General features: G+C 35.0%; 3 protein-coding genes across 5 annotated transcripts; all 3 read right to left on the reverse strand.

Annotated features, from left to right (window-relative positions):
• Positions 1-8,013: 8,013 nt before the first annotated feature.
• Positions 8,014-9,730, reverse strand: DOF2.4 (DNA binding with one finger 2.4). Its single transcript, XM_021433786.1, has 2 exons — positions 9,541-9,730; positions 8,014-9,393 (listed from the first exon to the last, which is right to left on the reverse strand). The coding sequence occupies exons 1-2, from the start codon at positions 9,589-9,591 to the stop codon at positions 8,398-8,400; spliced, it is 1,047 nt and encodes a 348-aa protein (XP_021289461.1). The 5' UTR covers positions 9,592-9,730; the 3' UTR covers positions 8,014-8,397.
• A 992-nt stretch (positions 9,731-10,722) lies between these two features.
• DPA (Transcription factor DP) lies at positions 10,723-14,396 on the reverse strand. 3 transcript variants are annotated; one of them, XM_021433924.1, is made up of 10 exons: positions 14,297-14,396; positions 13,657-13,822; positions 13,343-13,404; positions 13,073-13,116; positions 12,441-12,506; positions 12,198-12,341; positions 11,986-12,054; positions 11,538-11,636; positions 11,304-11,374; positions 10,723-11,186 (listed from the first exon to the last, which is right to left on the reverse strand). In XM_021433924.1, the coding sequence occupies exons 2-10, from the start codon at positions 13,800-13,802 to the stop codon at positions 11,009-11,011; spliced, it is 879 nt and encodes a 292-aa protein (XP_021289599.1). In that variant the 5' UTR covers positions 13,803-13,822; positions 14,297-14,396; the 3' UTR covers positions 10,723-11,008. The 3 variants fall into 3 exon arrangements, with proteins under 3 accessions (XP_021289599.1, XP_021289600.1, XP_021289601.1); XM_021433925.1 differs by having other exon boundaries at positions 13,657-13,818; positions 14,297-14,381; XM_021433926.1 differs by lacking the exon at positions 11,538-11,636.
• Positions 14,397-14,955: 559 nt separating this feature from the next.
• On the reverse strand, positions 14,956-18,687 carry LOC110420838 (Core-2/I-branching beta-1,6-N-acetylglucosaminyltransferase family protein). The gene is made up of 4 exons (XM_021434216.2): positions 17,921-18,687; positions 16,514-16,589; positions 16,295-16,410; positions 14,956-15,547 (listed from the first exon to the last, which is right to left on the reverse strand). The coding sequence occupies exons 1-4, from the start codon at positions 18,459-18,461 to the stop codon at positions 15,033-15,035; spliced, it is 1,248 nt and encodes a 415-aa protein (XP_021289891.1). The 5' UTR covers positions 18,462-18,687; the 3' UTR covers positions 14,956-15,032.
• Positions 18,688-19,990: the final 1,303 nt, after the last annotated feature.

The raw sequence follows: 19,990 nt of genomic DNA on the forward strand, positions 1-19,990 counted from the left end.
AGGACTCCAATGGCATCAGAGCTCTTGGTAATATGATCTTGAATCCTTGATCTCAGTGTTCATTGAGTGGAAGCAAGACTGATAAATGCATACTGCAGGACAGAAAAAAATTCCCATCCGGAATCATCAGAAGTGGTATTAACTGATGATGGCTGGGGCATCAACTGTGAAGATTGTAATGTGCCTTCAGATGGATAAGAGGGCATCAACTCTCAACTTTTTTGGGATATCTTAAAGGGGATTTGCAAACAAAAACCATTAGCCAACTTTGAGGTTCTCTCCCATATTAGTGGCTAGAGTAAGGAAGATGCATCCCATCAAGCAACAGAGAGAGATAACTGAATAAAAAGCAAAGACTACTATATTAAAGCAAAGGTGGTGCAATTATATTACAGTCTAGTGCTAATCAACATCAATTAGAAAGAGAGGTGTATTGCCACTAAAAGAGTCTGGAGAATTTGTGGCTGAGATGATACAGGAAAAATTCCAACGTGGTATCAAGCTGGATTAATTTGGTAAAAATCAAATTGTTACATCTTTCTCTGTTTGTTCCTTGGCCTGCTTACCAACTTTTAGAGGGTTTACTTCACAACAAAGGCAACCGTTTTGGAAGGGAAATTCCAATTTGTTCAGCTCCGGTGGGCAGGAGTTCATGGCTTTCAACAAGCCCTGGCCCAGTTCTCATGAGTCCCACATGCAGGCTACACAGCTTGGCCTGTCACGTGTGCTTGCTGATTACTATTGAGATGATTTCCTGGTGTTGTAATACATAAATGGCGATGATACAACTATGATGAAATATATATCAAATAGAAATTGACCTTGTAACTCGCCTTGACAAGTTACCTTTGTGTCTTGTTGGCAGGCAACAAAAATAAAATTTTTAAGGTTGTTGAATGGGCAGCTTCAGACTGAGGTGGAAGAGGATTTCATGTGTTTGTCTAGCGTCTAATGCTAAAAGGTCTTTCATTTCAATCGGCAGAGTTGACACCAAACTACCAACCATACAATACTGTGTGAAAGGCTGAACACTATGACCATAAGGTCATTTTCCCTATAGCCAAATTGTTTACCTCTTTCTTCAACTCTTTTCTTTCTTTATATATATATATATAATTACTTTTTTCTATTATTTAATGTACGATTAATATTTCAACAAACTAATTATTGAATTAAACAATCTACTCATACCCGTCATACATCTAAAGTTTCCAATCAATTCAATATCTATTTTATATCGATTGAGAATACTGTTTTTCTTTGAAATATATTTAATCATAAAATTTTATTATATATCAAATAAGTAGTTATATATTTTTAATTTGAAATTTGACATGTATGATTAACGATGAACAAAACGTGATACCCAGAGTTTATAATGTTATCTTGATCAAAACTAATTGATCATGAATGTTGGTTCAAAGATGAAGGAAGACAAAAGGTAATTAAGATAACCACAATAAAAGAAAATGTAATTTGTAAAAGAAACTAAGCAAGAGAAAGAGGGAGGCAATATTTGATGTTTGATGTTTACTACTGTCACCATGTGAAACACCCACGAGAGTGAAGAATGAATGGGGGGGCCAAGCACCCACAATGAATTGATTAGATCTTATAGGTCTAATTGCTTCCTTATTAATTCTTCTTAGTCTATATAGATTACAGCTTAATTAATTAATTAATTTACTATAATAAACTTAATTTGTTTCCCATTGACTCCTGATAATGATGGGTCAAACAAAAATCTTTCTTTTCCCCACCAATCAGTGGGACATAAACAAACAAACTAAACAATCATAATCAAATTGAGTGCTTCCTCACGCAAGCATCCATTCTCATTTCCATGCAGATGTCTCAAGCTTGTTCTTAATTTATATGAGTCATTCCATTAGAATCGGAATACAGTGTAAAGGCATACGAGAGAGAGAGAGAGAATGTTTTCAAGATATGCTTCATGAAACATTTAAAAATACAGTAACGCAATCAAGAAAAATCTGGTTTGCATGAACAACAAGACAACCTACTTTGCCAAAAAAGATTTAAAAGCATATTATTGTGGGAATTAAAATTACTTCTCTTTATTTCTTTTCTTTTGACAAATCCCATTTGCTTCTTATTCATTCATCATTCCAATTAACTACTACAAAACTAGGACGTACCTATTGCTTTATTCCTTGAACTAAGATCTTTTTATTTTCACGTATGGATGTCACAATTAATTTTTTATTATATTAATAAAAAAATTTTAAGATAAAGTCCACTTACACCTCTCGTTGTTTTTATTTTTTCCATATGACACTTTGTCATTATCATTTTTTTTTTTGCAATTGTTAATTTTTTAATAAATTTATCAAAATAACTTCAATTCAAATTCAACCTATTTATTCACAATTAAAGATATTTTTGTAATATTATAACTCAAGATTAGTAACCTAACCCTTTGTAGAAACATAACTTATTTACAAGATACTAATTGAGAAACAAGATATTCACATAATACTCATTAAAAATTAAAATCACAAAAAAATCATATGAAAAAAAGTTAAAATGATGGACGATATTGATGAAATTTGCTCAAAATTTTATGGATTATATATCGTTCTTTTCTAGTGAAGGAGAAATTGCAACGCTGTTTCGTGACGAATGCAGCCTAGAAATTATGGCATTATGAGATTTGAAAATTGAATGTACAATAAATTTGATTTATGATCCATGATATAATATTGGTAGTGCATATCGTAAAGAGTCATGTACCTCAGTTGGTATGATATTCCTCATGTACTAATTCCTCATTAATAAGTATATAAATTGAATATTCATGCACGTGGATTAGTGAGCCATAAATTAACAGCCAAAGAAAGAAAAAAAAAAACAAACTATTGATGAATCATGTACATGATGCCTTCAGAACTAAGCCCAAATAATTCATCTTAAAAAAATGGTAATGTTGTCGACCCATATCGCAATTTAATCATATAAAATTATAGTCTTGCACGGAATTGCCACCTAGATTTAGCATCCATCAAGGCTGAAACAAGTTAAGCTAATGATGCATGTTGCTGATTGTTAGTGCCCACAGGAGGGAGGGGTTGGGTGCTAATTGGTCATGTCCATGTGTTTTTTCTTTGGACAGCTAAAAAGTGACATCTTAGGATGCTACTCAGCTAAAAAGAAATCTATCACCGGATTTGATTGGTTTATTCAATAAGGGGTTCCAAGCAAAACTCCAAAGCCAGCCACAAAAATGGAGGCTTTGTGATGAGATGAAGATACCCGAGGTCCTTCTCGGCAAAGGCAAATCCCCCATCCCCATTTTCCATGATGGAGACAGCAAACAAAGGTTCCCTTGTCGACATTGTTTTGAAATCCAGTACAAGGATATTTCTGCTTATACTTTTCAATTTTACCTTGTTAAGGAAAGGGTCATGCAAAAAAAAAAAAGACAGAAGAAAGAAATTGAGACTATTTCATATGGTTAGTGTTATAGTAGTTGTGTTCTCTCAGCACCAAATTAGTGTTTTTTATTTATATACGACAAACACTAGTAGCTGTTCTTTCCCAGTTAAGGAAACTAAACTATGGAGTAGCAGTTAGGCTAGCATAGCAAAGCCTGAATCTGGGTCCTTTAGGTGGGGCTCAGAGGCCAGAGCAGGCAAAAATTTTAAAGGGTAAGGAGAGAAGTGACTGCCTGGGGCTGGAGGAATCTAAAATTTCATGGGACATGTGTATGATTGAGAGCACATGTGGGAGAACGTGAAGGATTCAGACTTCAGAAGCAGTTGGAATCTCAGTCTCTTTCTTTCTTTCTTTCTTTCTTCCTTTATTTATTTTCCTTCATGTAGTTCGTTTTCCACAAATTAGAATAGATAGAGTGGATGAGACCAGAATTCAGATAGATGGGGCTAGCTAGGAACATATTGCCAGGAGATGAGATGTTGTAATACAAAAGCGAGAGCTGCTGCCATGCTCTATTTGCACACAATTCCATGTACCCCATCCAACATGGGAGAACTCATTGAATACAGAGTTTGAGATTTGATTTCCCACCTTGGGTTTCCGAGCCCTCCCTCCCTTCCCCTAGTTGCTAACTCTTTCCTACTTCACGTACGAAGGGCTTTTCTTTCTTTTTTACATGGCGTGGTTAACGTTGATTTCAACATCGACAATTTCGGGATCATTGTTAAAAATTCTATTCCTTTGATTACTGAGATAACGAGGATGATGACTAACCGACCGACCGACCGACCAAACCATAAACGTTGTGATCTGTCTCTCTATGACTAATTGTTTTGTGAGTGAGTGTGTGTGTGTGTGTGTGTGTGTGTGTGAGAGAGAGAGAGAGAGAGAAAGCTTTTTCCTTTGACGGTCTTGAATGTGCTTTATTCGTTCTTGGTAAGCAGCCTTGGTTCTGCAAAAGCAAAACCCTCCCCCCCGCCCCCCCAAACCTCCTCTCAGATTCCTTTCTTTCAACATGACCAATTCCAGTTGGAATATATAATATATATTAGAAGTAGAATTGTGACTGATGTTTGTGGTTAGACGATCGAGGAGGTTCCTAAGAAACTAAGATATGATAGATGGAATTTAGTATTGGTTTTGTGCATTGGACCAACACCACCCATGATTTCTAATCATGAAAATTTTGGTTTTTTAAATTATTTTTTTGGGGTGATTTGCCACCTTTAATGTTCTTTTACTCAATTGTACATTAGCCCCATATTGCTGAATATTTTGTCCAGCTTTCTGCAAACATCAAGCCCAAATTTATCGGGCAATTGAAAAAACTTTCAATTAGGAAAATATTTAGAAAGGTAAGAGCACATCATGTTTGCATCAGGTCATTCATTTAATCATCTTTGGAAGTTCAAAGCAATCATTTCTGTTATAACCTTAGCATAGGTGAAAATTGATGTCTCTAATTCAAATTTAGGTGTGTGAAGTAGGGCATAGTAAAAGGAACCAAATGTGTACTGATTTAATTAATGAATAACAAAAGATCACACAAAAATAATTAACAAGGGGGAATAAAAAACCTTTTTCTTTTCAAAGAGTTGAAAATGAAAAAAGGGGTTTCTAGCTAGTAGCTAGTTGTTTCTTTATACACTGACTAAGGGCTAATTCAAAGTCTATTATTTATTTTCGTAAGTCAGGAATAAGTAACAAAAGATTCCCATGTTGACAATTGTTATTATTTACTATTGTGTTAACTTTATGACGGATAGATTGTCTCGTATTAGAGAGTTTTTGGTCATTTCCTAATATTTGATGTCCGTTGGGTTTTTTGTTAATTTCGTTTTTCTTTTCATATCCTTTCAAGAAAAAAGTATTGAGTTAACTTAAATCAACCTACCAAATGGTCTAAACCAAATCAATGTTATATATAAACATTTACGTGTGTGCTACTGTGCCTTATACCCTTAGCCTTAACAAAAGCTACTATAATTAGAATTTGGGATGAAGTTTTAACCAAAAAGATTAGTTAAAGCTTCTTTTCATTAAAGAAAGTGTTTATGAGAGTAATATTACTTCAAAAATAGATTATTTACATGGTTCATACCTCAACCCATATACTTACAAATTATAACATACTTTTTTTGAAAAATTTAATTGTGTGAATAAAGAATTATAGTACACATAATTTATATTTATATCTATGCATTAATAAAAATAGAAAACTTTTAAAGATGTACTCCATTTTGTAATATCTAAGGAGAGAATCAAATCAATTTAAGATATTTTAGGACCCCTTGGGGGCTTTAAGCTCACAGGTTTAGCCGCGGACTAAGGAAAGTCAAGTCGCCCATGTGTAATGTGTTTCGACCAAAGCACTGAAGAGAGAGTGTGATGTGTCAGTGACATGAGCGAATGAGAAGAAAGAGCGTGACTTAGCATGAGGATTTCTGCAGAGTTAATAGAGCCAAAACAAAAGAAAAAAGAAAAAAGAAAGGAAACTGCAGCCATGAAGCGCGTGCATTGTAAGATCCAATCACGGAGACCGAGACTCTAGCGATCAGGTCCACATGCTGACAAACCAGGACTTTGTCTCGTAGTGAGCCGTGACGAAAACACGCGCTCACGCGCGTCAAAGTTTGGAAATGGGTCAGACATTCCATTCGCTTGTCCGAAAGCCAGCAGTAGCCTTACTAAATCTCTGTCTTTGACCCTGTTGCCTGGGCAGTCTCTTTTACGTTATTCTTCTTCTTCTACTCCTCCCTCTATGTCTGAATAGTTAATTATTTATTTATTTATTTAATTAGTTAATCGAATTTAGGAACACTATGATGATTTTTGGTTATAGATTTGAGTGGGATTTTGGAGTCTTTTGAGACTCTTGTCCATTAATTAGTTAATTATTATTTTTCTAATAAATTATATCTAAATCTAATATACCCATGATTTCACTTCATTTCACCCTCTCTTTCTCACATCTCAACAAAAGCAAGTACGTTCTCAAATTATTACAAAATCATTCCCTTTTCACAATTGGCAGTAGTCTCATGTCTCACCTAATTATGATCAGAGAGACCTTCTGTCATTACCAAAATAGATTTATGCAGAATTTTCTCTTTCCTCTCTGTCTCATGCAATAATGGCAGCAATCACATAGTATGAACATGCATCGTGAAACAAGTCGTTGCTTTGAAAATTGGGAATTGGGAATTGCATTAAGAATCTAGGTATACAAGTCTCTTGAAATTTAGGGAGAAAGAAATGGGATTCAAAACAGCAGTCTCTAAGCAACTAGGCAAACCCCCTCAAGGGGCAGGCTCTCTTGCATATATATATATATATATATATATATATTTTGCTTAAAGAAGCTTAAACACTTTTGTTTGTCTCTGTGTGTGTCTCTCTTGGTTTATGTGGGGGGTGGAACCAATATTTTCCTTTTAAAGGAACAAGTGAAGTCAGCAACGGCTGCAGAAAATGGAAAAATGCACTCCTTTTTGGGAAATATGTTTTGAGAGTATCATCATCAACTATCAACTGTCCAATTATTTGAAGCAATATGACAAGCCTGAGCTTTTTCTCCAACTCCCCGAATCTTTGCAGACTTAAACGAGAAGGAAAGAGTAAAAAAGGAAGAAAGAAAGAAAGAAAAACCTGAAAACTGATCACTATGATGTCGACCATTTATACACTATAAAATATAGATGGCTGTGCAACTTCATCACATTTCTGGCATTACAACTAGAATGTAGCATCAAACACATTGCAAATATGCCAAAAATTTCTTGATCATCATCTCCTTGCTTTGGAAAATGAAATCCATATAGGTAAAATTAATCATGGCTGAACAAGGTAAACACTAATTTGTTCATAGCTACTAAGCTCAACCAGAAATCTAGAAAGTAGAAACAGCTATATTGATCTTTGAGTAATAGAGAAGCATTGCTTTCACTCATTTGCTTATAAAGAGATTCTGCTTTTGGGATAACGATATTAACTTGTAGGGTGCTTGTTACTGGAAATGAACTATCAGAGAAGAATGTTTATTGTCTCTGATGAAATAAGTACTAAAGAGTAATGGAAAAATGTTCTGATAAAGTAACAGCTAAAGAGCAAGCTAATTAATCATTTGAAATGCTGTCCAAATCAACTGAAAGAGCTTTGAATTCTAAATTCTGGGAATGCCGTCCCATGGTCTGTTGTTCAAGAATTCATTTGTGAAGAGGACGAAATGACACTTTGCATATTGGTAGACTTATGACTTTAACTAAAGTTATAACTTTAATAAGATTTCTTAAAGCTTTGCACCCTTTAAACTTGAGAATAAAATGAAAGTTTAAAAGGTAGAAACAATCAAAAGAAAGAAAGAAAGAAGGGTTGTAAACATGTAAAAAGGAGGTTATGAACTCCTACCAAATGAATCTCAGCATAATTCTATGACCTCCAGATTTTGAATAAATTGTTCAATGCAAATGATTAATAATTCAATAATGTAAAGTAACTGGGTAATGTAACGTTAATTTGCTGCCCTTGTAGAAGATCATCTAGAGACGTTAGATTGTCATATGATAGGACTTAAAACAGATATATTTTGCTTAGTGCATATCATCAGTATATGCCCGATACAAGAAGCTTCAGAAACTGATACACTCACCATCGAAAAACATGCTCATACATTGAAATCTACCAATTCTAGTAAAAGAAGAAGAAAGAAAAAAGCCTACCAATTCTAGGGTTTTAGTTGATTTTTGAGGAGCTAAGTCCTCGATGATCCATCTTTGGATAAGGTGTCTGCAGGTTTGATCACTGATGCCATATGGAGTTGGAAAGTGAGTAACTTTGTCTTCATCATAGTTAATTTTTCTTTAATTGAAGCTACACTAACAAAAAAACCGAAGCTTCAGCACGAGGCTCTCGAAAAGAGAGAGAGATAGAGAGAAACCAAATTTATAAAGGATTGCTAGTGGATGAAGAGCTGAAGCTGGAAAGATCTGTCCATGCAGTTCCACTCCAGTACTGATCATTTCCTGGAACCCCCAAAAATTGCCTTGACAAATTCAGCTCCTGCTGATTATTGTCTTCCATTTTCACTGAAGCCAACTGGGTTGCCGATGAGCTTGATATCTTAGGCCGAACCTGATGACCAGCTCCACCTCCATAACCCGATGGCTCGACACCCCCGCTTTCAAATTGATACAACCCAGAAGAAGATTCCAAGCCACCTAGGAAGGGAAATTGCGGCGCTTGTTGCTGTAGCCGCCATTGATCCAAACCACTCATAGTCAAAAAAGAAGTACCAGGAGCAGCTGCAGCACCACCTCCCCCACCAGCTCCTCCACTTGCTAAAGCACTTCCTATTTGAAAAGTTAAGTCACTTGCTCCTCCAAGTGGAGCTGAAATTGTCCCATAATTCAACCCAATATCGCTGCCACCAAATTCGGAAAGATGATGCAAAGGAGCCATGAACCTCAGGGGAGGAAGCTGAGGTCCAAGGCCTAAAATATCAGCAGTGCTTCCACTATTTGAAGAAATTATACTCGAGGAACCGGAAGCTGTCTGTCGGTCGCCGCTGACAGGAGATTTAGAGCTACTTCCGGCTTTGCTTCTTTTGTTCCTACGGCATCCACCTCCAACCGGAACATTTCTTAGGGCACCTCCTCTAGTCCAGTACCTTCTACAAGTTTTGCAAAAGTGACGAGGCTGTGTGAGACTGTAGTTGTTGAAGTAGCAAAACTTTGTGTTAGTTGATTCACATCTTGGGCATTTTAATGCTGCTTCTGGCATCGGTATGTTGGCCATACGAGCTCGATCGGCCATCGAACCCGGCCGGATCGAGCCGGCCCCACCTCCTCCATGAGGCTGTGGAGGTGGTGGTGGTGGTGGGGGAGGGGGAAGCTGATGGGCGCTTGCACCGCTACTCGCACCAGCTTGATGATTCGGATGCTGTAAAAACAGAAGAAAAAGAAGCAATCAAATATCTGGTATATTCAACACGATAAAACAAAAGTAATAGGAATATTTATCTTTTGAATTTTTTGCTTTTTTGGCAAAGAAACCTTCGAAACAAATCCAAAGAAAAACACCCCTTACTTGTTGCCAGTTGGCTGGATCAAGATAAGCTGGGATGGAGGTAAAAACCATGGTTTCCTTGCTTCTTTCTTTTCCTTTTTGTAAAGGTTTGTTGCGTTTTTGTGAGCGAATAGTGGAGAATCACATCAAACAAGAGAGTGTTACAGAAAGAGAAAGGGAGAGAGAGGGAAAAGAGAAAGAGAAAGAAAGGAGGGAGGAAGATGTGCAATGAAAGAGAGAAGAAAAAAACTTAAAAGGAAGGCCATTTATATATACTATATTATATATCTATTTATATATATATATAATTAATTAAGTTCTTGTTCCTTCTCACTCGACCTCTTTTTGTTTTATTACTTTTTAGGGTTTAGAGAAGGCGATGTTTCTTAACCTATAAGCTTCTTTTTCTTTATGTTTTTATTTATACTGAGGAGAGTAAGTACAGTGTGGTGATACTAAGTGATCAGAAACATAAGAGTAGTGGTTCTCCTCCTGCATGCAAAAAAGGTTGGTGTTATTTAGAAATGTATGGAATGAGAGAGAGAGACAGAGAGTGCAAACCAGCTTACATGAATTAATTAAAAATTAATTAACTAACAAGTTTTAATTATGATTTATGGTGAGATTAAGAGTTTAATTACTTTAGAATTAAGCAGTTTTTTTTTAATTATTAAATTAAAAGAAGAAGAAGAGAAAGTTGCTTCTTGGGGGTGCTTTGGTGGTGTGCAACAATCGAAGTGTCCCGACCGAGTGAACCTTTTGCCCGGTCTGGCCTGTTTCCCTTCCCCACTCGTTTCCTTTATTTTTGCATGGGAATATATAAATTTCAGTGCTATTTTTTAACGCTCCTTTTGAGGAGCGTGCCTTTTACGCTCTCCAATGCGGCACAAGTCATTGCCGTTTTGGCCCTGCTGTATGAGCTTCAGGAAAGGAAGTTTCAAACTCTAATCACTAATCAGGTTCTTAATACCCTAATCAAGTTCTTAAACCATGTTTTCTAAGGGATAAATTTATATTCTTAACTCACTTAATAGGTGCGTCTTTGGGATTAAAAATCTAGGTCCACGACATTGAGACTAAACCATCCATTGCGGTCCAAAACTCATATTCTTAAACGGGATTAATTTAAGATCAAATCAGCTTCCATTAGAGATAAAATGGAAAAGATAAAGGAATATTTGTTAAATTTGTACAACATTAGCAGTTAAAATAACTTGCATAATCTTAAAAAAAATTTTACTACCATTATCCTGAGTCTTCAGCATTTCCTCCACTAGATCCTCACAAAAATCCCAAATCTCAAATACAGGTAGCCCAGCCTCCCACTCAGCCCAATATTGGAAAAACATATTGAGAGAAGATCTCATAAGAGATGCAAAATAATCACTTACATTTTTTAATAGAATAACACTGTACATGTACCATGGATTTGGTTTTACATGTGTTTGTTAGGGGCTATAGTGATTCTATTCATCTTTCGGGTATACTGTCATCTGGGGGTCTCTGTTTCAGAATTCCAGTAAAATGGCTTGCTGACTCTAGTTGCCTTGCAAGAGCTTGAAGATGAATGAATTGAAGAACTTTGTGAAGTATTTCTACTTTCTGGTCGTTGGTAGTAGCGCATTAACTTCAGAACATAAGCGTCATCATGCAAGGAGAACGGTGTACTGCCCATAAGATAAAAATAATGAGAACAAAAGCTGAGACTGCTGAGGTAAAAATCAAAATTAGAAAGAAAAAAAAAAGTGTAATGTATTTTCCATGGTAAAATGAGGTATACTTGCCTGTTGAAGTCAAGGTGTACCAGTTGCATGTCCTCAGAAATCTCAATCTCAACAGTAGCATGTGGGCTAGTCTGTAGACAGGAGAAAGGAGAGAGCAAATGAGTACTGCTGAAATTAATAACAAACCTGAAAATAAATTGTCACACACACACACAGATTAAAGCAGAAAAAAAGGGAAGGGAACAAAGAACATTGTAATTTTTAACTAGTTAAGAAAGATAGAAACATGCATACTTGAACCAGTATAAATGGCAATGTAAATCCTTCTTTAGGAGCACTACTTTTCTTGAGCAACTGCTGGTTTCGTTCAATTATATTCTGGAGACCTGCAATCTTTTTTATTTTTCCACAGACACTTTAGGCATAGCATTAAACTGATAAAACCACTTCATTAGCAGAAAAATAACTTCAGACAGTTGTCACCCAAGTTTCTCTAGGAGGTAAAGATGTCTATGATGAAAATTGAAACAGATCTCCTGCTCAAGGAATTCAGAACATTTCCTAAATGGTCACCATGGCTTTTGAAGAACACAAAATAAAAAAGAGAAAGAAAAAAAAGGATTTATGCACTTAAGCTGTCAATGGCTCATGAGTATAGATCTCCTATTTCTCTCCAGATCTATAGCACAAAGGTTTCTACTAATGCCAGTGTGTTGTCTAAAAAGTATCAAAGGAAACTTACTTGTTCTTCTACATCTTTCAAATAGGCTGCTTTTTTTGCAATCCTTGCCATTAGCTGAACATGCAGTGCCTTCAAGTATAAAAGACAAAGTCACAGTCATGCAGTTTATAGAACAATCTTTCCTCTTGTAAATTCATGTGTTAATAGTGATGTGTGAGCTCTATCAAATAATGTTGTTGCATAAAATAATTAATGCTCCGAAGGTTATCAACCTTAAGTTCTTCCAAACTCTTTGCTTGTGTAGTAGTAGAAAGTCCCTTCCACCTGATTTCCTTCTTCTCCCTTGTAATGATATCCAATGCCATAAGGACATTTAATGCATCATAAACCCGCCGTCGAACATTCTTCTCATGGAACTGAATACCATAAAATGTTCAATTCTATTGCAATACATTTAAGTGGCAAGCATCCCATAATTAAAGAATAAGTACTTAAAATTCATGGGGAAATTAAACCTCATCCAAAGATCTTGCTGTATTAGTCTGAGCAGTGGCAAACTCTTCTATAATTTCATCTGCGACCTGAGAATCATAAACCACTCAACTTAACTAGTAAAATTAAGGGTTGCTTTAGACAAGATATGGCAAGAAATACTGTAATCAAGATGGAAGAATATCTTATCTCAGGAAAGGACTGAAACCTTATATATTTTATATTGACCACAGTGATTTAAAATGACAGATTTGGTAACACAGCACATTACACAACTCTAGAGCATCATAACTATTTCTCATGTGATATATTAATTAAAAGATGTGATTCCAAATTTTAAGACTCCAACAGCAACCATATTTTCATGTTTAGAAAAAGCAATAGTAACCAAGTTTTCTCAGGCTCTCAGAATATACTATTCTGAACATTCATAACTATAGCACATTATATAGCTCCCCAGAACTCAATAAAATTCCTATTTGAGTCACCATATCATTCACATTCACATGATGAACATCAACAGTAACTGAAGCGTCACATATCTAGAAGAGAAAAACAATTGCTAAAGTCAAATTTTAAAGAATTCTGCCTCATGACTTCCTTCTGAGGTCTTACAAACTCATTCACCTAAACAAATCTGAATGAGAAAGCATACCTCAGCATATGTAGTGCTCCCCTTACTCTCCAACTTCTTACACACTGAGAAAATGATTCAAGTCCATAAAGATGAACATGGAAGCCAAAAATAGCCATCCATGGTGCCAGAAAAAATCAATAATTTAAGTACATCAACCTCACTAGATCTTTACCATACCTAGCTTTCTTATATTTCTCAAGGAATGTGTCAAGAATTTGAGATATCATAAAAAATACCAAAGAAAATAGAGTGCATGTAATCTAATATATAAGAAAAAGAATTACTAACCCATAACACTGAACTGGCGCAGCCCCCCACCAGGCATTCTTGATACCTTTTTCCTCATTGTTCTGGTTATTTGGAAGAAAAAAAATGTAAAAGAAACAAAAAAGGAACAAGAGTATCACAAATTGAGATTTGAGAAGAAGGGAAAGAAACTTAAGAAATAACAAGCCTGAAGTACCAACTTCTTGCAGGCTAACAGAACCAGTACTCACTGGCTCAAGTTCTTAAGTGGAGCTACTAAAGCAGATATACAACATCTGATTAAAGAAAAGGTGCAGAACAAAGAAAAACAGAATTTATATGGAAACTGTAATCACCCATCAACAACATCAGCACTCGCATTCTTCTGCTTGACTGCTGACTGATTCATTCCACAAGCACTCCCAGAAGTTGAAGCATTTGATGGGGTTGCAACCGGACTTTGCTCACAAGAAGGACTATCTTCTAAATATGGGTTGTCCATGATATTCAGTCACTAACTTCCTGACCAGAAAACAAAGCAATTAACCCTTTTTTAGCCGCATTACCAAGAGACCATACAAACTCTAAATAAAGCTAACCCGAAATTCATCAGACAAGATTCCAACCAAAGCAAATGCAAGTCAATCTAAGCAAGAATTGACTAAAAAAATTGAAATTGAATCAAAATTGTAATAATTCAAGCAATGCTGCTACTTTTACTTAGCATCTGTTGATTATGAACTTTGCATAAATTTTTTAGATCCTCTCATTGGTTGATTTACAATGACTAAGATTAACTCCTATTCAGAACTTTGAAATTAAAATTGGCCATTCTTGACATCGCGTCAACCAAAAATAACCCTAAAATTGCAGATCAAAACGCAATACTAAAATATAAAGAAAAAAATAGTGAAAGAAAAAGGTCATAACGAGGTTTGATCACAAATTATTAATAAAATTAACATTGATAAACAAAGGAAAAAAAAGGGGACGAACCTGAGGATTAGTCAGTGAATTAAGATTAAAAGCAGAGAAAAAAACCCTAAAGAATAGCTTATGATATAGAGCTTTTAAACGAAACAGAAACGAATTGTGTTCCCGCTAAATGTTTATGTTTCCATGAATAGATCCGTCGTCAAGAGTTAAGGAACTATCAAATTACAGAATTACCCCTTCAATTTTGATTTGAAATTACACATTAGTCCATCGGGAACCACTTGTCACCAATTGGTTGAGTTGTTCATCTGGCCTTTCAATCCATTGACGGGTCCAACAGCATTTAGTCAACGTCCTTGTTTCTTTTTTGCGCTTTATTATTTATAGTTTATGATTTCAATTTCAAGATGGAGAGGCTCTCCCTGTCGGCGGCAACTTAGATCACAATGTTGAGCAATTTGGAAGATGAATCTTCCTTCTTTCAGGGTATTGCTACATTATTTCAAGGGACAAGGATGTGGGAAAAGAGGAGGAAGGAGACAGGCATTCGTGTCTGTGGGCAGTACCAAGCAAGAATCATTTTGGCATGCTTTTTAGATTGAATTCAGATTGAGAGCATATAGACAGCAGCCTGTCGGCTCTGTTATCCTGTTTCATGACAGAATCAAATTCTCTCACTTTTCCAGGTCTTCCACTGCATTAGATCTTCAAAGAAACAATGACCACCTCGACACAAGAAGCTACCATGATAGGTGAAAAAAATTGGGGGCAAATATATTGAGTATTACAAAAAAAACTATTTACACTGTTTTGATCTAAAACTTTCAGAATCAAGAAGTTTCACCAACAGTTTCTCTAGCCTCTTTGAACTTACGGTAGGTTTAACAGCATTTGGATTACCGTAAACTACACAAGGATCTTTACCCGAATATGAACCCCCCACACACCAACCCCCAGGAGTAAGCTGACCATAGGACCTCCGCAAGAGCTCTTTGTCGATTTTGTTAAGGACTGGATCATCCTTGGCAAACTTGCGAGCGAAAGGGGCTCCACTTTGAACCATGTCATCAAAATGTTCCAATGTTAGAGTCATTGGGTGCTGCTTTGGAGGATTATCCCATCTGATATAATGCAAGTCGTGATTTACAGTCGTATTCTGGTAGTCTTTGTTATTGCAGATTACAGTGTGGAAGTAGCCTTCTGGAGATGACAGGAAATTTGTATAGTACATAAGGAGAGTTCGGGGGAGATTATCCCATCCCCAGACACAGAATTCAAGAAATGATTTTGTCAGCACCACCCATTCGGACCCTGGAATTATATATCAACATTTCAGGATATAAAGTATAATGAATCTATTGCGTATACGAATATGATTTGGTAAAATTTCTATATAAGCAAATATTTACAACATATGCTTATGTTCAAAGTTCATACAACCTACTCTGGCTACATAATTTCTAGATCAGATGATAATTTCAACGGCCAGCAATTTAGAATACAGGCAAATTTTCAACCCAACTGTAACAAAGAGCTAAAACAAACTCTTAAACAGTGAATTGCTTCCAACAGAAGCTTATCAAAATGCAAGGTTGCATAAGGATCCCTAAAGAAACGTTGAAAATGTTATTCTGTCGCACAAAAACACTACAGGACACAGTTTAACTTGTACTCAATGTTTCAGGAGATTATGTCTAACTAGCAGTTCTAAAAAACCCTTCCACCCTATTTCGCCTATTATATTAGATGGTCTTCCGAAACATGGATATCGATCTTCAACAGCAAAAGTAAAATCAGAGAATTGCAGATTTATCTCTAATAATCGTTCATTTGCCATATCTACTATTTCTCAAGTACCTAACATTGCATCCATTACTTGAATCTCCTACATCTACCTAAATCTAATGAAAACCATTTGCTGCTCCTGCAGGCTTCCATACACTCGGCTGATAAGTGACAACTTATCCAAGAATGTTCTAACATCAAGTTTTACTAGATAAACAGGTTGGAGTGGACAGATCAATGAAAAATAAAAATATATATATATAAAAGCATTACCCATGAATAACTTGAAAGAAGCAGGCAAGGATCTTTTCTCCTTAGCCCAAAATACACCAGATTTTTTTGAATGATATAAGCCTGGATCTATAATGATGGGCCTTGCTCTTTGGTATCTGCAAACACAAAATGAACTTACATTCAGAGAAAGCCACAAAGGTGAGTAATCACAGCAGAAAACACCGTATAGAAAGTGGAACAAATGTATTGGATCCTTACTCTTTCCAACCAATGCTACTTGTATGCTCCAGGAAGTTCAGATCCCTAGGCAAGTAAGAAAAGATGTGCACAATATCTGAAACAAAAATTAATACACAATTAGCATGATTACTGAAACATGCCTAGAAAAATTTTATATTTGTCAATCTTTTCAAGAGAATGAAAAAGTTATAGTTGCTGCAATTGCAGATGGCAATGATTGCTGATTCACAAAGGGGAAAAGCCAAGGTAAAGCACACTGAATAATGGAGACACCTCCTGAAAAAACAAGCTTGCACTTAATCACCCACATACTATAAGCGGTTGCTTTTGATAACCATTTCATGCAAAATCATCACCAAATATATGCCACGGCCAAGGAATTAGATATCAATATCATAAATCGGGCCCTCCAAATTACAGAGATATGATGGATATATCAGTGGATATAAAAATATAGACAAATATCGGTAAACAATGGAAAAAGAAAATAACACATATTTCAGTAAATGTTGGAAGTTTGAAACGAATTTCAGCATATGTTTATTCATTTCTTCATACATATTTTAGAATCATAATGTAGGAATTATAGCATACTAAATTGATACATAAGTATATTGGTAAATATTTATCCTGTATCAAGATTAATCTAGTATATAATAGAAATGGAAAATAAATTGAACAAATTTATAAAATATTGATTTTCAATAACACCAAATAATATAAAGTTGAAATGTTTAATAATACTTAATACCACATTGAATTCCGTGGAAGCTCACTTGCCTCACTTTCAATGGTAAGTTGAGTTATTACACAATATTGAGGCATGTCCTAACATTTTGATAACCAATTAAATAATTTTCCTCATGAGTAACATATTCATCATGGCTAACTTATATCAAAAATCTCAGTAGGGGAACCCACTTTAATCCACCTATGGTTTTGTTGGTTGAATCATACTCAAAAAGTTTGCTTTCCAAGTTGGTAGTATGACGGATTTTGATCATGTGCATATGATTGTCCATAGTCATATAACTCACAGAGACCATCATACCAGGCAATAATACTTGATCTCCTTCTCGTTCCATTTTATACATACCATATGAAATCGAAATTTTCTTTACTATAATATACAAATAAACATACAAAAAGAGTTAGATTATAATTTTCTCCTCCATCACTGCCAAACACTACCAAAATTCCAACAACAATATCTAAATCCTACTTATTATGAATTTTAAAAGGGAATACAAGGTTTGACACCAGTTTCAAATCATTCAATCCCTCTCATTGCCAACCCATTTATGCTCACACCACAACTACCCAAATTATCCATCCAATGGCTACAAAAGAATAAAAACTTTCACCCGTGGCCAAGTCTCAACAACTTAACATTTCAAGTCAGAGTATAATAAAAATGTTTCTTACCATCTTGAGACATGAGGGGATAATCTGATGCGCTAAGGTTCAGGAACCAATCCCACTCTTTCGCCTTTTTCAGAAAAATCGCCACCGCATGAAGCGTGCTAGCAATCATGGTAGGCCCCTTATAAGTCACCAAATCAGCCTTCCCGATCACCATCACGTTCCCAAACTCTTTAATCACGGCCTCCGATTTCACGTACTTAGCCAGCTCCAGCCGCTCGGAGTCTGAGGCTTCTAGATCAAGATGGAGAACATAGTAATTTCTCGGATGATATACCGACTGCAGCAATCGCTTGACACGTGGCCCATCCCCTTTCGTCCCCGATATCAAATAAGCAAATCTCGGTAACTTGGGTAAACGGCGGTAATCCCGTTCAGAGAAAGTAAATTTCGGTTGGTGAAAAGAGAAATCGGTTTCGGAAGAAGAGGATTTACCTTGGGTAAAAGTTAACGCGAGAAGAAACGTGAGTGAAATGATTGAGATTACAAGTACTGGCAAGAGCCATGATCGATCTGGAGAATAAGGAAACTGAGTTCTTTTCATTAATCTATTATTTGGGGAAAATTTTCGGACCAGAGAGCTAAAACTTAGGGGGTGAGATTCGATTTTTATTTGGAGAAGGTAAAGTGTCGGATTGGGTGTCGGCGTGACAGGCTTCTGTTGAAGAGGTTTGAAAAGAAGACGAGTTCGCTTACTTTGCACTGTACTTGGAGAGGGAAACAATATTGGTCGGAATTTTAATTTGAATCGTCGGTTACCATCTGGTGTTACTTGCTAATCTTGTTGTTGAATTATTTGTAACCGTCGATTGGTTTGATCTAACGCTTATAGTTTTTAAAGATCTTTGTCTCAATAAATGGTTAATATATTGAAATAATACAATACTCTTTTTCCCACTTTCCTTTTATATGTCTCAAAATAAAATTTTCTTTTTCATTTTATGTTTTATATTAAAAAAATTATTTTTCATGATTTTTTATTTTTTATTTTAAAAATCATTAAACATCTATATTATAAAAAATATTCAATCTTAATATAAACTATATCAAAAAATTAAAATTTTTATCTTAATTTTCATAAAAGTGAAAAAAAAAACTTGTGACGGATAAATTTATTAATATTAAAAAATAATTTTACATGCATGGACTATAACTGGTCAACTCATTAAAATAAATTTAAATTTTTTTTTATAAATGTTGGAATATTGGATAAGGTCTGAATTTTAAAATTTTATAATTCTTTTTCAATCCCTTTTAATTAAGATTTAGTAGACATATAGCCTTTCACTTGAAAGTGAAGAAGAAGAATTGCCATTATAAAAATCTTTCTTCTTAATTATTATTTTATTTTTCCTTCTGTCCTTTTCCTTACACGAAATCAAGTTGCTCAAAAGTGATTAGATTAATGTTTCTATAATTAAATAATTTGACAATGACAATTATTAGATGACTAAGGGTTTGGAATATTCTCTTTTGATTGGTTCATTTCATTTAATCAAAAACCAAATTTAATTATCTCCAACAGATTTTAAAGTGAAAATCAAGTAAGTGTGCCATTGGATCTTGAAGCACAAGCCACCTGTAACCTAATATCTAAGGAAACCCTTTTGTGACCAAACTACACGTTGAAGTAGATATCCCAAGCCAAAAAAAAAAAAAAATTCTTACATTTTCTGGGAAAATGGTACAACTACTTTACCTTCTATGATGAATGACAAAGGAAATTTCCTGCTGCGATTGAGAGATACTGGTATCACAGGGCCAAGATGTTAAGAGGCATGGGTCGTATACTTTGTGTGGGCTTGAGAAGTCTAGATAAAAAGCTTGTATTTTCAAGATTTATTTTGAAAATATAATAATCCGAATTCTATTATTTAATAAAATATCTCAATCGTATTAATATTTGATTAAATTTTAATTAATAATCCATTCAGACTTTTGAGACTCTACTCGTTAAATATTCTATTAAAATAAATTTATAATTAATTCTTATATATATTGTTAATAAAAAATAGGTTAATAAAAAATAAATTAAATTTTAAAATCATATTTAAAATAATTAATAAATTTTAA

This window comes from Theobroma umbraticum, unplaced genomic scaffold (assembly GCF_002168275.2).
Source record: "Theobroma umbraticum cultivar Fairchild unplaced genomic scaffold, ASM216827v3 scaffold_86.0, whole genome shotgun sequence".
NCBI classification, from domain to species: Eukaryota; Viridiplantae; Streptophyta; class Magnoliopsida; order Malvales; family Malvaceae; genus Theobroma; species Theobroma umbraticum.

Excerpts from the sequence above, each read along its gene's own strand:
- DOF2.4 (XM_021433786.1), bottom strand. The coding sequence starts at position 9,591 with ATGGTTTTTACCTCCATCCCAGCTTATCTTGATCCAGCCAACTGGCAA. Across the intron at positions 9,394-9,540 it reads ATCCAGCCAACTGGCAACAA|CATCCGAATCATCAAGCTGG; the intron begins GTAAGGGGTGTT and ends CTGTTTTTACAG.
- DPA (XM_021433924.1), bottom strand. The coding sequence starts at position 13,802 with ATGGACAACCCATATTTAGAAGATAGTCCTTCTTGTGAGCAAAGTCCG. Across the intron at positions 12,342-12,440 it reads CAGCAAGATCTTTGGATGAG|TTCCATGAGAAGAATGTTCG; the intron begins GTTTAATTTCCC and ends TATGGTATTCAG. Across the intron at positions 11,187-11,303 it reads GTACACCTTGACTTCAACAG|TACACCGTTCTCCTTGCATG; the intron begins GCAAGTATACCT and ends TCTTATGGGCAG.
- LOC110420838 (XM_021434216.2), bottom strand. The coding sequence starts at position 18,461 with ATGAAAAGAACTCAGTTTCCTTATTCTCCAGATCGATCATGGCTCTTG. Across the intron at positions 16,590-17,920 it reads TCCCCTCATGTCTCAAGATG|ATATTGTGCACATCTTTTCT; the intron begins GTAAGAAACATT and ends TTTTTGTTTCAG. Across the intron at positions 16,411-16,513 it reads AGTAGCATTGGTTGGAAAGA|ATACCAAAGAGCAAGGCCCA; the intron begins GTAAGGATCCAA and ends TTGTGTTTGCAG.